At 38.3% G+C, this 14,393-nt stretch overlaps 1 protein-coding gene and 1 long non-coding RNA gene across 3 annotated transcripts in view; one reads left to right on the forward strand and one right to left on the reverse strand.

The window, feature by feature from the left end:
* The window catches only part of LOC125614396, a 4,723-nt gene extending 4,229 nt beyond the window's left edge, over nt 1-494 (reverse strand). Inside the window, exon 1 of the long non-coding RNA XR_007344998.1 lies at nt 418-494. This is a non-coding gene — a long non-coding RNA (uncharacterized LOC125614396). The remainder of the gene's footprint in view (nt 1-417) is intronic.
* Cul4b (cullin 4B) overlaps nt 262-14,393 on the forward strand; it is a 44,358-nt gene continuing 30,226 nt past the window's right edge. Inside the window, exons 1-2 of one of the 2 annotated variants that reach the window (XM_015498506.2) lie at nt 262-1,223; nt 3,290-3,405. In XM_015498506.2, the coding sequence (XP_015353992.1) occupies nt 662-1,223; nt 3,290-3,405 (678 nt within the window). In that variant the 5' untranslated portion in view covers nt 262-661. The remainder of the gene's footprint in view (nt 1,224-3,289; nt 3,406-14,393) is intronic. The other variant, XM_015498507.2, reaches the window with a different exon arrangement.

Consider the following 14,393-nt stretch of genomic DNA (forward strand, 5'->3'; position numbering starts at 1 on the left):
GGGTGGGAGTTATGGGTGGGTTTGGGGAGGAAGATGGCAGGGAAGGGGAGAGGGAACAGGAGCCGGAACGAACTAACAAGAGCATTTGAGGTGCTTTGGTTGCCCCTTTCCCGCCGCCCCACCACTAGCCAGCTCCCCCAACCCCCGGGTGGCTGCAGTGTTTCTCTCCACCCCCCACTCCTGGGGAGAGACGCCGCCCCTCCTTTGGTGCCTCGTGACCGGAAGTGGCGCCATCTTTAGCTTCTTGTGCTATTGACAATAACAAGCTCTGGTTCGCTCCCCCTCCCCTCCCCCCAACCACAGCATCTCCCCTCCCAGAGAGAGGGAGAAAAGGAGGAGGAGCTGCAGCCTCACAGACTCTCTTGAGTCGCTCCTGCAGAAAATGGGGGGGGGGGGGGGGACGGCACGGCCGTTTACCTGTCTGCCTCCTCATTCGCTCTCCCCCCTCGTTCTCCTCACTTCTGGTGTCAGCCTATCCGCCTTCCCAAACCCTCCCATTCCCCCGGTTTGCCCCCCCTTCACTTTCCTTCTTGTCCTCTGTGTTTCTCCTCTCTTCTTTCTTCCCTTCCCCCTCTAGCATTGCCACCTTCTCTCCTACACGCACGCAGGCATATAAACGTAGGGTTTTGATGCTCCTCTGCCTGTTGACCCCGCTATTTTCATGTTTCCAACAGGTTTTTCTTCCCCCAATCCCTCAGCTGCTGCTGCTGCTCAGGAGGTCAGATCTGCCACTGATGGTAATACCAGCACCACTCCGCCCACCTCTGCCAAGAAGAGAAAGTTAAACAGCAGCAGCAGCAGTAGCAGCAGTAACAGTAGTAACGAGAGAGAAGACTTTGATTCCACGTCTTCCTCCTCCTCCACTCCTCCTTTACAACCCAGGGATTCGGCATCCCCTTCAACCTCGTCCTACTGCTTGGGGGTTTCAGTGGCTGCTTCCAGCCACGTACCGATACAGAAGAAGCTGCGTTTTGAAGACACCCTGGAGTTTGTAGGGTTTGATGCGAAGATGGCTGAGGAATCCTCCTCCTCCTCCTCCTCATCTTCACCAACTGCTGCAACATCTCAGCAGCAGCAGCAACTTAAAAATAAGAGTATATTAATCTCTTCTGTGGCTTCGGTGCATCATGCAAACGGCCTAGCCAAATCATCTACCACCGTCTCTAGCTTTGCTAACAGCAAGCCTGGCTCTGCTAAGAAGTTAGTGATCAAGAACTTTAAAGGTAACCAAGGCCAAAATCCATAATCACCTAAGGATTTGACACTTGAGCGGTCACGTGCTCTATTTATGTTAATATATTAAACAGTATAGAGGTGGCCTAATGTTTTATGCATAATCAATGAGATGGAGGGGAGGTCCTTTTTTTGGTGGAGGGTTCATTTTCCGGGGGTGGTTAGTATCCTTGTGCTGAAGCATCCACCGGGTGTTTGCAGTGTTTCGAGGTCTTTCTGAACCTATTGTATCTAATCTGTTATTCCTTATAATATTGACAATCTACAGTATGTTTGATCCGGATTTTACAGGTGAGAAATTGTATTCTAAAGAGGTTTATTTAGTTCAGGTGCATAGTGAGCCTTGGCACTGCTGAGATTTTTATTTTTCTGCTTCAGTAGGCCACATTCTATCCCTAGAAATAAATGCAGGTAGCAATGGTGATCTTTCCATGCTCATATAAGATTTATAATAGGTGTATAATGTTGTACTATATTCAAGAAATTCATTGTGGAAAAAATATTTGGAGAAAAATATTTAGGGTCTCTGAATTTCTTTCCAAAGGTAGGGTTTGGAAGTGAAAAAATATTGTGTATACACAGAAGTAGTAACTCTGTGTACCACTAGTCTAAAGATAGGAACAATTACTACATTTTTTCCTCACTTAAGTAGGTTTTAAAGTATTGACCTACAGATTTTAGGAAAATTTGCTTGTATTGTGTTTGAGATACGTGGTTTCGTATAATGAATGCATTGATGCAAGTATAAAATCAACATTTAAAATGTTTTTGAGCTGAATTAATTTTTATCTGTTGAATGTGTTTCTATTTTTTCTGACTTACTTTTTTACCACCCCTAACTGGCAGGTAATAGATGTTAAAATACTTGTTAAATGGAGAAGTAAATGAATGAACTTAAGTAATATTTACCAGACAAATGTCTTGTGGCTAAATATTAGCATTGAGAAAATTAAATTCTCTGTGCTTGTGTTTTCAACATTGGTATAGAAATCAGGAATATGCTCTATTTTGTCTCAAGCAGAAGATTAGGATGTTGTCTATTTTTAACCCTTTTTTATATCATCTCCTTCCCATCTCTAGGCTCTCAAGTGTTTTATTCTTTGTGATTTAATAGTATAGTTTTCTAAACTGGATATGAATTGTAATTATTAATATGTTCATTATTTCACTTAAAAATGCATCAATAACCAATAATTTTTAGGAAATGAGCTGTTATCCTAATTTCATTTGCAAATTAATTCCAGAGATTTTGTTCATTTTTCTCTCTCTAAAGTAAAAACACATTATTAAGGCATTTGGATGCTTTAATTAAATTTTTTTTTATTTTTTGCTGGCCAGTGAAGTTTAAAGCTTACATTAAGAGGTTTCTTTACATTCTGAAAATGCTGCATAGATTTTGGAGTCATTTGTTTTAATATTTTAAAATTCATTCTGATCATAAAGGTACTTCAAACACTGGTTAAAGATATTTCTTTCCATTTATGTAGATGTTGCATAAATTTGGGGGTCACACAGACCTGGATTAGAATCCCAGCTTTGCCATTTTACTAGGTATGATGACCTTGGGCAAGCTCACCAAATGAGTTCCCACTTTAGTTTCCTTTTCCTCAGTTGTAAAATAGGGATGATAATATTTACTCCAGGGAATTGTTGAAAAGATTAAGAAGTTTATAAAATACCTTGCACTTAGTAGATACTCAGAATTTTAAATCTCATGTACAAGACTCATTCATGTTGATACAGGTTTTACACAAGATGATCAGGATTGTTATTTTTTTATCTGTCATTCTTGAATTTTTATTTTTTTGAAGCAATACAATCAATAGGAGAAAAAAACCCTCACCTTCAGTTTTAATAGGTGAGTCAAAATGCCTTAAACAGTATTCTGGCATTTTAAATTTTATTAATACTGAGCTTAAATACAGTGGTTACTTTAATATTAGCTATAATAGTTACGAAAATCATACCATCCTAAAAATTGTAATGTTGTGTTATAGATCTTTGGTTACTATATCCTACGTATTATTCTAATACCAATCTTTTACATATCATCTAGATAAACCTAAATTACCAGAAAACTACACAGATGAAACATGGCAGAAACTGAAAGAAGCAGTGGAAGCTATTCAGAATAGTACTTCAATTAAATACAATTTAGAAGAACTCTACCAGGTATGTATTAGTGCAGATAACCAGATGTAATGAAAATAAATTGTAATGGGATGTGTGTGGATTTTACACGTAATTTCTCAAATGGGTTCTTGAGTAGACTTTTGGTTCACTTTTGATTATAATTTATTAATTAGTATACTCTTATAATCAGACCACATATTCTCACATAAACTATGGGTATGTACTTAGACCCTTCTAATAGGGATTCATTTAGGTATATCTTGGTATATTTGAGGTTTCACCTATTATGGAATCCTGTAGCATAGATCCCAAAATAATTTCTGGTGACATGTCATTGTATTGTGACAATTCTTGCTTAGTCGTGTCATCCACATATAGGAAAGTCCTCAAGATATTATTCACATTCTTTATTCTACCTCACATATTAATATGAAGTAGCTTTTTTAATTTATTTTTTAGGTGTGGTTGGACACAACACCTTTATTTATCTATCTATTTATTTATTTGTTTGTTTATTTATTTATTTATTTATATGTGGTGCTGAGGATCCAACCCAGGGCCTCTAACGTGCTAGGCGAGTGCTCTACTGCCGAGCTACAACCCTAGTCCCTGAAGTAGCTTTTTGCCATTGTTTTTGTTGCTCTTCATGTTTGTTCTATCTCCTGGTCTACAAGACACACCTTAACCTAGACATGTGCAGCAGGTTATAGCCCAGCAACTTAGCCTGAGGTTCACATTTGTTTTTGTTTAACAAATGAAAGATTTAACTTAAATATAAAGTCCAGAGCAATTACTGATTGAGACTTCTAGCTTCCAAGAGAGTTGGCCCTGTTTTTTTTGACATAAACAGCCAATTCAAAAACTAATTTTCTATTACAGCATCAGCAGGTTGGTATTAAAAAATACTTCTGAATACACTGGCTTGAGTTTGATAAATCTTGTAAGAAATTACATTGGTTCAGTGTATCAGTATTTATAGTTTTCATATTTCGGTTGCAGAGGTAGTATGCTGATGGATGAACCATGGATTAGGAGTCAGAAAACAGTTTTGGGATCTAATTATCTAATTTGGGATCTATTTTTTTCTTTTTGGTACTAGGATTGAACCCAGGGGCACTTAACCACTGAGCCACATCCCCGGCCCTTTTTTGAATTTTATTTAGAGATAAGGTCTCATTGAGTTGCTTATGGCCTCACTCAGTGGCTGAGGATGGCTTTGAACTTGTGATCCTCCTTCCTCAGCCTCCAGAGCCTCTGGGATTACAGGCCTGTGCCACTGCACCCTGCCCTCCCAGTGCTTTTTCATTTTTTTTTTTTTCATTTTGAGACAGAATCTTGCTAAGTTGCTTAGGGCCCCGCTCTAAATTGCTGAGGCTGGCCTCGAATTTTTGATCCTCGTGCCACTGTGCCTGGCAAAGTAGATGTATTCTTTTTTTTTAACATTTATTTTTTAGGTGTATTATTTACAATGCCTTTATTTTTATGTGGTGCTGAGGATCAAACCCGGGTCCTGCCCATGCTAGGCGAGCGCTCTACCACTGAGCCACAATCCCAGCCCCTAGATGTATTCTTTTGTTTGTTTGTTTGTAATGGGGATTGAACTCAGGGATAATGGACTACTGACCACATCCCCCAGCCCTATTTTGTATTTTATTTAGAGATAGTTGCTTGGCACCTCACTTTTGCTGAGACTGGCTTTGAACTCATGATCCTCCTGCCTCAGCCTCCCAAGATGCTGGAATTATAGGTGTGTGCCACCATGCCCAGTTACAAACATCCAATTCTTCTAAGCAATGTTGAGAGATAGATAAGGCAGGTATCCTTTTATCTGTTTTACAGAGGAGGAAAGGTAAACTGACAGGAGTTTTAGTACCTAACCTAAGATCAAAAGGGTAACAGGCCAGGCACAGTGGTTCACACCTGTAATCCCAGAACCTCAGGAGATTGATACAGAAGGATCATAAAATCAAAGCCAGCTTCGGCAACTTAGTGAGGCCCTGTCTCAAAATAAAAAGCACCCCTAGGTTCAATCCCTCATATCAAAAAAAAGTCCACTTGATTTGGCTTTTTTTTTGTTGTATACATTATGTGGTTCCTAAGTTGCACATTAATAAAAATAGAGTTATGGAATTAGAATTTAAAAGGCCTTAAGAGATCATGTGGTCCAGTATTTTCTTCATACAGTGTGTATAACCACCTGCAAAGTGGATTAATCTTCTGTTATCTCATTTAATCATTACAGAAACTCTTTCTGAATAGATAAGGGTAGTAGTTATTATCCCCATTTTATTGACAAGGAGACTTGAGTCTGAGAGAAGTTAAATAACTTCCCCAGAGTCGTGTATTGGAAGAATAGGGGTATCAAACTGAGATGCTGAATTCCTAGTCCACGTTTTCACTTCCATGCTACTTCATTAATAATACCACAACACTGCAGATACTACTGTTGTGCAGTGTTTGTAGCAATTAAATTGTTTTACTTTAGGAAAAACTGTCATCAAAGCTGGTCAGTTTTTTTTTTCCTTTGTGTATGTACGTGGTGTTTATTTTGATATGCTGCTGTACAACATTAATTTCAATAATGTTTTACTTTGTATGTTTTACATATAGAACAACGTTAATTGTGATTGTTAACCCTGTTTACCTTGAATATTTTTCTTGAACTTTTGACTTAAAAATACTTTCCTTGATACATTGATTCTGTTAATTTTTTTTCTTCCAAGAGCTTATACATTGTTTTTACTGTTTTTGCTTTCTTGTACTTTAAGTTTTACCTGCTGTTCTTCATTTGAGTTCTTTACCCTAGTCACAATTATTACAACTTTTCTGTTTCGGTACCTTATTGCTTCTGCTATAATAAATTCAAAAGCATGTTTGTAGCTCTTTTATTGTTTTTGACCTTAACTTTATAAATGCTGCTTTGGATTATTAAATTATTATTTTGAGATGTTCAAGTTCAAAAGGAGGTAATATTATTTAATAATGTTATATGAAATGTTACATGTAACAATGTGACTTCATATGTAATGTAATTTTATAGTGATGTTTGATTTTAACTCAGTGTAATTAAAAGTATCCTAAAAATGAGCAATAATAGAAATACATAGATACACCAAACAATGTCTCCAAACCCCTACTCTCCCTTCTTTCCCTGAGGTAAACACTTAACTGGCACATAACTTTTTTTCTGCATGAAAAACCATTTTTGCTTTAAAGTTGAAATGTGGAATTCCCTTAGGTGGGTTGCATGTGTTACTTTTTAAGTTTTTAATTTCTAGAACAGAACATGCTGCTCAGAGAGCATTTACAAGCAAACATTGTCTTTTTTTTTTTTCTGATACTAGGGATGGAACCCAGGCCTTCAGCATGTTAGGCAAGCCCTCTACCACTGAGCTACATCCCCAGCTCTGCAAGCATTGTCTTTTTAAGTAATCTAAAATGAGAATTATGCCTCAGTTTTAAGATTACCTTTCCTTGACAACCTTGAAATCCTGAACAAGTGAGGCAGTGGTTAATGTTTTGATTTTGGTTCTTTTGTTTGTTTGCTGCTTTCTTTTGTGGAGAAATACTGGGGTTTAACTTTAGGGGTGCTTTACCACTGAGCCACGTCCCAACCCTTTATTTATATATATTATATATATATATAATTTTTTTTGAGGCAGTCTCAGTAAGTCACTTAGGGCTTCACTGAAGTTGCTGAGGCTGGCCTCAAACTTGTGATCCTCCTGTTTTACCTCCCAAATTGCTGGAATTATAAGCATGTACCACTGTGCCTGGCTTCTTGTTTGTTTTTGATCAATTACAGATGGGATTATGTTTAAATGAACTAGCTTGAAAGTTGATTTGTCTGCCATAGAGTAGAGATTTGTCACTGGTCATAAAACTTTGGGCCAGTTACTTTGCTAAGTCTTAGTTTTCTCATTTGCAAAATAGGGTAATGACCCTAACCATATAACCAGGTTGTTTAGTTGTAAATAAAATATTGCAAAAAGTATTTAACAGACACTCTGATATGTATTAGTTATCAATTATAATATATGGTTGGGTCATTAAGAAAAGAAGCCTTTATTTGAAAATTACATTTTATTAGAGTAATAAAGACACATTTTGAAATTCTAAATCCACACTAGGTTAGAACAGCTGGTTGATAACTAGATTACATTACAAATAAATATGCTTCAGCAGACACCATTAGTGGAATTGGAAAAATAATAGGAACCCTCTAGGAACAGTATTCGTATGCACCACTTTTCGTCCTTGTTGTTTTGTGGTACTATGAATTAAACCCAGGGGTGCTCTACCACTGAGCTGCCTCTCTGAACTTTTTTTTTTTATTTTTTATTTTGAGACAGGTTCTTTCAAAGTAGCCAAGGCTATCCTGGAACTTCCTATCCTCCTGCCTCAGCCTCCTAAGTTGCTGGGATTTCAGGCATGTGCCACTACACTCAGCTAAAAATAATTTTGTATGTCATTTGTAATGGGAACTTTGATTAGCTTTCTGTGAAATGGATCTTAAAATAACCTTTCTATTAGTGATTCATTTATAGAGTAGATGACCACAAGACTGGAAGCAGCCAGGTACGTTGGTGCACACCTGTAATTGCAGAGACCCATGAGGCTGAGGCAGGAGGATCGTAAGTTCAAAGCAAGCCTCAGCAACTTAGCAAGGCCCTAACCAACTTAGTGAAACCCTGCCTGTCTTTAAATAAAAAAAGGGCTTGGAAAGTGGCTCAGTGTTAACACGCCACTGGGTTCAATCCCTGATTCCCCCCCTCAAAAAAAAAAAAAAAAAAAAGACTGGAAACAGATTGTGCATCCATCTGAGTATAGGTTATTATTTATTGTAAATCTGGTTATTTAAGCAGTCAATGATTGATTATAGGAGAATAGTGAGATTCTTAAGTGTTGATCACTAGCTATAGTATTCTCTAAGTAAAACTGTTGTCACTCTATTGATGTTTTAAGCTTAGTTATATATTATGTATTCTTTTTACTAAATTGTTAATCAGTACTATCACTGGTGTTTCAAAAAATGTGCAAGACTGAATTCTTAGTCCTTGCTAATTCTCAGTCTTATTTAAACCCTGTTGACTAGATGTAAAAAAGAAAAGCAATTTAGGTTTCATTGCATGATTGGTTTCTTTTCTGCAAAAAGAGATAATTTATATTGTTGTGTCAGATATTGAAAAGTTGTGGTGTGCTTTTCTTTCTTTAAATACTCTTTGGAAAATGGGACCCACTTCATTTAGGTCTGTGACTATAAAGTTCAGCATCATGGTGGGAATTTAGTAGTTTTCTTATTGTCTGTTAAGTGAACATTTGCAATTCATTTGCTACACATTTATATTTTCTTGGCAGTGTGTGGTGGGTTTTTTCGTATACCTTTATTTTTTTAAAAAAATATTTTTTTTAGGTGTAGATGGACACAACACATTGCCTTTATTTTTATGTGGTGCTGAGGATCGAACCTGGGTCCTGCACATGCTAGGTGACTGCTTTACCACTGAGTCACAACCCCAGCCTCAGTTTTTTTTTTAATTTTCAAACAAGATTTTTTGTTTTTAGTACTGGGGACTGAGCCCAGGGGTGCTTTGTCACTGATATACATTTCCAACCCTTTGTTTATTTTTATTTTGAAACAGGGTCTCCCTCAGTTGCTTAGGGCTTCACTAAATCACCGAGACTGGCCTCAGACTTGGCAATCCTCCTGCCTCAGCCTTCTGAGTTGTTGGGATTTGGAGGAATACATATTAAAATCTTGATAGAATGCTTATATTTTATACCTGACTGTCTTCAAAGGATTTAAGACTATTTACCACTAATGATTGGAAGCTTAATAAAAAGATAGTTTTATTTAGAGGACTTGTCAAACTAGAATCTGTTTAATCCAAATAGGTGCTTGTGAGATAAGAGGTTATTTTAGCAATAATTATACTACAACTCTAAGAATTACCAAAGTGTTATTTAGTGAGATGTAAAATAATTAATTCATTTCCAAAAGTACATTTCAAAGATCTGGAATAAAATAGAGCTTCTCTCAAACTTTTTTAAAATATTTTATTCCCTAGTTTTAGGTGGACACAGTATCTTTATTTTATTTTTGTGGTGCTGAGGATCAAACCCAGTACCTCATGCATGGTAGGCAAGCATTCTACCACTGAACCACAACCCAGCCCTCTCAAACTTTTTTAAAAAATATTTTTAGTTGTAGATGGACACAGCACCTTTATATATGTATGTATGTGTGTGTGTGTGTGTATATATATATATATATATATTTTTTTTTTTTCTGAGAATTGAATCCAGTGCCTCACAAGTGCTAGGCAAGTACTACCACCAAGCCACAACCCCAGCCCCTCAAACTTTTCTTTTTTCTTTTTTTTTTGGTGGTTCTGGGGATAGAACCCAAGGCCTTGTGCATGTAAGGCAAACACTATACAGACTGAGCTAATCCCTACCCCCCATCCCACCCCGTAACTCTAAATTGGTAATTTAACACTTTTTTGGTACTATGGATTGAACCCAGGGGCACTTTACCACTGAGTCACATCCCCAGCTCTTTTTATTTTTTTGAGATAGGGTTTCACTTAAGTTGCTTAGGGCCTTGCTAAATTGTTGAGGTTGGCCTTGAACTTCTAATCCTCTTGTCTCAGCCTCAGGAGTTGGTGGTATTACAGATGTGCACCATCATGCCTGGCTGTGATTTAACACTTTCTTATTCCTGTTTCTATCCCAGCACCTAATAGGATATAGTAGTGCTTAGTAAACACTCATTCCTTTTTTTTTCCCCCTTGGTACTGGGGATTAAACTCAGGGCCTTTTGCATGCTAGGCAAGCACTCTTATCACTAAGCCAAATCCTACATAGTCCTTTTATTTTTATTTTGGGACAGTTTATGACTGATTTGTCCATGTTGACCTCGAACTTTTTGATCCTCTTCCCTTAGCCTCCCACGTAGCTAGGATTACAGGGTGCTTACTGTCTGCATATTTGGATAGACACCTCGGTGATATAGAAATCTCTTAGTCCTTGCTCCTAAGGTGTTTATGTTCTAGTAGGTTCTTGAAATTATTAATGTGTAGCTGGGCACATGTAATCCCAGTGACTTGGGAGAATGAAACAGGAGTATTGCAGTTTCGAGGTCAGCTATGGCAATTTAGCAAGACCCTTATCTCTAAGTAAAACTTATAAAGAACTGGGAATGTGGCTCCATGTTAAAATGCCACTGGGTTCAATCCCCAGTAAACCTCCCCCCCCCTGCAAAGTAAGAAGGTAGTAGTTTGTGATTAACAGTTTTTGTTTGGTTGTAGTGCTAGGGATTCGAACCTAGAGGCTTATGCAGCATAGGCTAGTGCTCTACCACTGAGCTACACCCAGCCCCTTAGCATTTTTTTTGAAAAAAGATACAATGGAAGATAATTAGTGTATCATGCATGGTAATGATTATGTAGATATTGTTTCAAGTACATACATTTATGTGCAGGAGATTATAATATATATATTTCTTGCCATGTGTGGTGGTACTGGGGAGGCTCAGGTAGGAGGAACACAGGTTCAAGGACAGCCTGGACAACTTAGGGAGACCCTGTCTCAAAATAAATTTAGAAAGGGCTGGAGATGTGGGGCTGGGGTTGTGTGGCTCAGTGGTAGCACTTGCCTACCATGCACGGTCCTGGGTTCAATCACTAGCACTGCAGGTAGATAGATTGATTTCTTTTTTTAAAATTTATATTTTAGTTGTAGTTGGACACAATACCTTTATTTGTTTATTTTTATGTGGTACTGAGGATCGAACCCAGGGCCTCGCATGTGCTAGGCAAGCGCTCTACCGCTGAGTCACAACCCCAGCCTCACAATATCTTTATTTTTTATGTGGTGCTGAGGATTGAACCCTGGGCCTCACACATGCTAGGCGAGTGCTCTACCGCTGAGCCACAATCCCAGCCCCGAGATTGATTTCTTTTTAAAATTTTTATTTGTTCTTTTTAGTTATACATGACAGTATAAATAAATTTCTTAATGTGGCTTGAAGTTAAAGTTTTGGAAGCTACTGTTCTTGGCACACATGACTGCTTCAAACAAACCTTGTTCAAAAGCAAGGAAAGAGTGCTTAGATCATAGGGTTGTGTGGTAAGCTTTTTAACCGTAAGACTAAAATGTTAAGATGGGGTCTTGGATGTCATGTTAACAAGTGTGGTGATGGGGAAGATGGAAAGGGTTTTTTTTGGATAAGGCAAATATTTTAAGTCTTTTGTTCCTAGTTGTGGTTGGACACAATACCTTTATTTAATTAATTTATTTTTATGTGGTGCTGAGGATCAAACCCAAGGCCTCGCACGTGCTAGGCAAGTGCTCTACCGCTGAGCCACAACCCCAGCCCCTATTTTAAGTTTTTTGAATGATGTATTTACTTGGTTTAAAGCCCCAAGGTTTTACAGAGCATGTATTGAAAAGTCTTATTTCCAACCCATCTACTAATTCCTTAGCTAGTTACCCTCTTTAGTAATATTATTAGTGTCTTCTTTTTTTTCCTCATAATATTGGGAATTGAACCCAAATCCTCATACATGCTGTGTAAACACTGTACCACTGAGCCCCATCCCCAGCACATTATTAGTTTTTTGATCATCTTTCTAGAGATGTTTTATCTATATAAAAACTACTGCCATATTTGTACCCTTTTTTTCTGTTTTAGCATAAATGATAGTAGATAATGAACCACTATTCTGTCCTTAGCTTTTTGCTTGTACCAATTAGGAGCTTTGTTCATAACAGTACATGAAGATTACTTGATGGATGATTATTGAGGAAGGAAAATTATTAGATTTGCTCTACATTTTAAGTAGCCTCCAAAGCTGAATTAGAGAAGCAGTGTTCCCTTTGAAATTCACCTTCAAAATTCACCTGCCTTTCTTGAATCAAACCTTTTTTGCAGTGTTGAGATTGGAGCGCAAGGCCTCATGCATCTTAGGCATGTGTTCTACTACTGAGCCATACCCACTTCCCACGTCAAACTTCTAAAACTACCTTTCAGCTAAACCCAGATGAAGCTATATGCACATAAAGTCCAGCTTAATTCTCACTCTTCCCTTTAGCTCTTTATCCATTTCCTTCTGAGTCTTTAGGACTCTGCCAGTTTTCCTGACTTTCTGTCTTAAGTCTGGGTTAGAAGCACCATCTCTCTGCGTAACTCCACTATAGCACCTGGCATACTCTGTTGGAATTAACATGTTTTCTGGTTTTATAAGAAGTCCCTTTTATATGTGGGACATATTGTTAATTGTTGTAGATATGTGCTTTTTTTTAATAGTTAATGTATTCGCTTGGTCCACAGCCTAAAAAGTAATGAAAAATTTATAGATACATGTGAAGGGAAAGTAAGAAAGCAAGAGATAGGCGAGTGAGAAATGAAGGATGGAGACCAGGTAGAGATCCACATGAAAGTTTATTTGTCAAAGCTGACAAATAAAGGTCATCTCTCTATAGAGTGGAGAGAGGCGCCCAAGATGTTCAGATGTTCAGCTTTTGTCGGGTAGGGGGTTTGGAGTTGTAGTGGTGGCACTATGGATAAGCTGGGGGGGGGGTGCTTGCATCAGAGCTAGGTGGGTGGGGAATAGCATAGGATTGGCTTAGGTAGATGGCACCATGGGGCTTTCCAGGGTCAAGGGTAGTGTCCTTCTGGGATTAGTTTAGGTTTATGGTACCATGGGGTAGGTCACTAATGGGGGTGGGGGGAATTCTTAGAAAAAGTACACTGGTTAACATTTAAGATGGCTGCTCAAATGTTAAATCAATACCCTATATTCCTCCCTTTTTGTTTGTTATTGGGGACCTTAAGGGACAGGGGCATAGATCAATCTTCTGTAGCTTCTTCCTGATGGGAAGGGGCAGCATCTGGACCCTTGTTAGGGGTGCGGGATGTTATTGAGGTAATAGGGTCAGGAGGTGGTGGTGATGCTGACCCTGGATAGACCAATTTTGGTGAAGGGTTGGTAGTTCTGTAACAGAAGCTGGTTCACAGTGTGGTGAGAGATTTTTTGAGTCTGGTCTGGAACAATGTAATGACGCAGAGGGCAAGCATTCTCAGAAGGCCTATGATAAGGGGAAGGGTCAGGAAAGGAAGTGCCCACCTAAGAAGGGGGTTATTTAGCTGCCATCCTCCAACAGAGGAGAGCTGTTGTTTCCAATATTTAAGGTCCTGCTGGAGTTGTTTTATCTTGTCTTTGACTATATCAGCATTGATTGACAGCATTCCTCCTGTAGGTATAGACGAAGTCCACCTTTCTCTGCTGTTAATAGGTCCAGTCCATGGTGGTTTTGTAGGACCTCAGAGGCTAAGGAGTCCAGTTGATTCTGGAGGGTTAATATAGATTCAGGTACTTGTTGGATATCCCCTATCAGCTGATTGGAGAGCTGATGAAAATAGATAATGGGTGTGGTTATTCCTGTGGCTAGGCCTGCCATAACCCCAGGGCAGCTAGTAGGGAAACAAATTGAATACCCCATTTGTGTCAAGGGCTCACATTAGTAGGGCCTTACCAAGGAGCTCTTCAGGCCTAGAAGACCTGCTATTAAATGAGAGAAGCCAATAATCTCTCATTAGGAGGTGTGAGGGCTGAGGCTTTGTACCATAATAAGGCCAGAGTGGACAAGGCCTTTATTTGGGAATGTAAATCTTTAACATCCCAGAGTTATCAGGAATGTAAACACAACAGTTAACTTTTAATGTTTGTAGGCCTTGAACTAAAAACTTCTGACTTGGCAGTTTCACTTGATAGTTATTAGACATTCCTTCCTAAGAATCTCTCTTTTGTAGTCTCTAGTCTTAATTATTTTGGGGGGCTAACACAAATGTATGTCCTAAGTTATATACTAAACTATTATTTTTTTAAATGCCCAGGAATGGCTGTGTTTTGATTTTAACTGTTTTTGCTAGGTGTTTAAGATGAAGCAGGTCAAACTGACTTTTGTTTCTGTCTGCTGTTAAAGAGTCATTTAGAAGTCACTCTTGGAGAACTTTTTTTTTT

Source organism: Marmota marmota, unplaced genomic scaffold (genome assembly GCF_001458135.2).
Source record: "Marmota marmota marmota unplaced genomic scaffold, marMar, whole genome shotgun sequence".
Classification (NCBI taxonomy): Eukaryota; Metazoa; Chordata; class Mammalia; order Rodentia; family Sciuridae; genus Marmota; species Marmota marmota.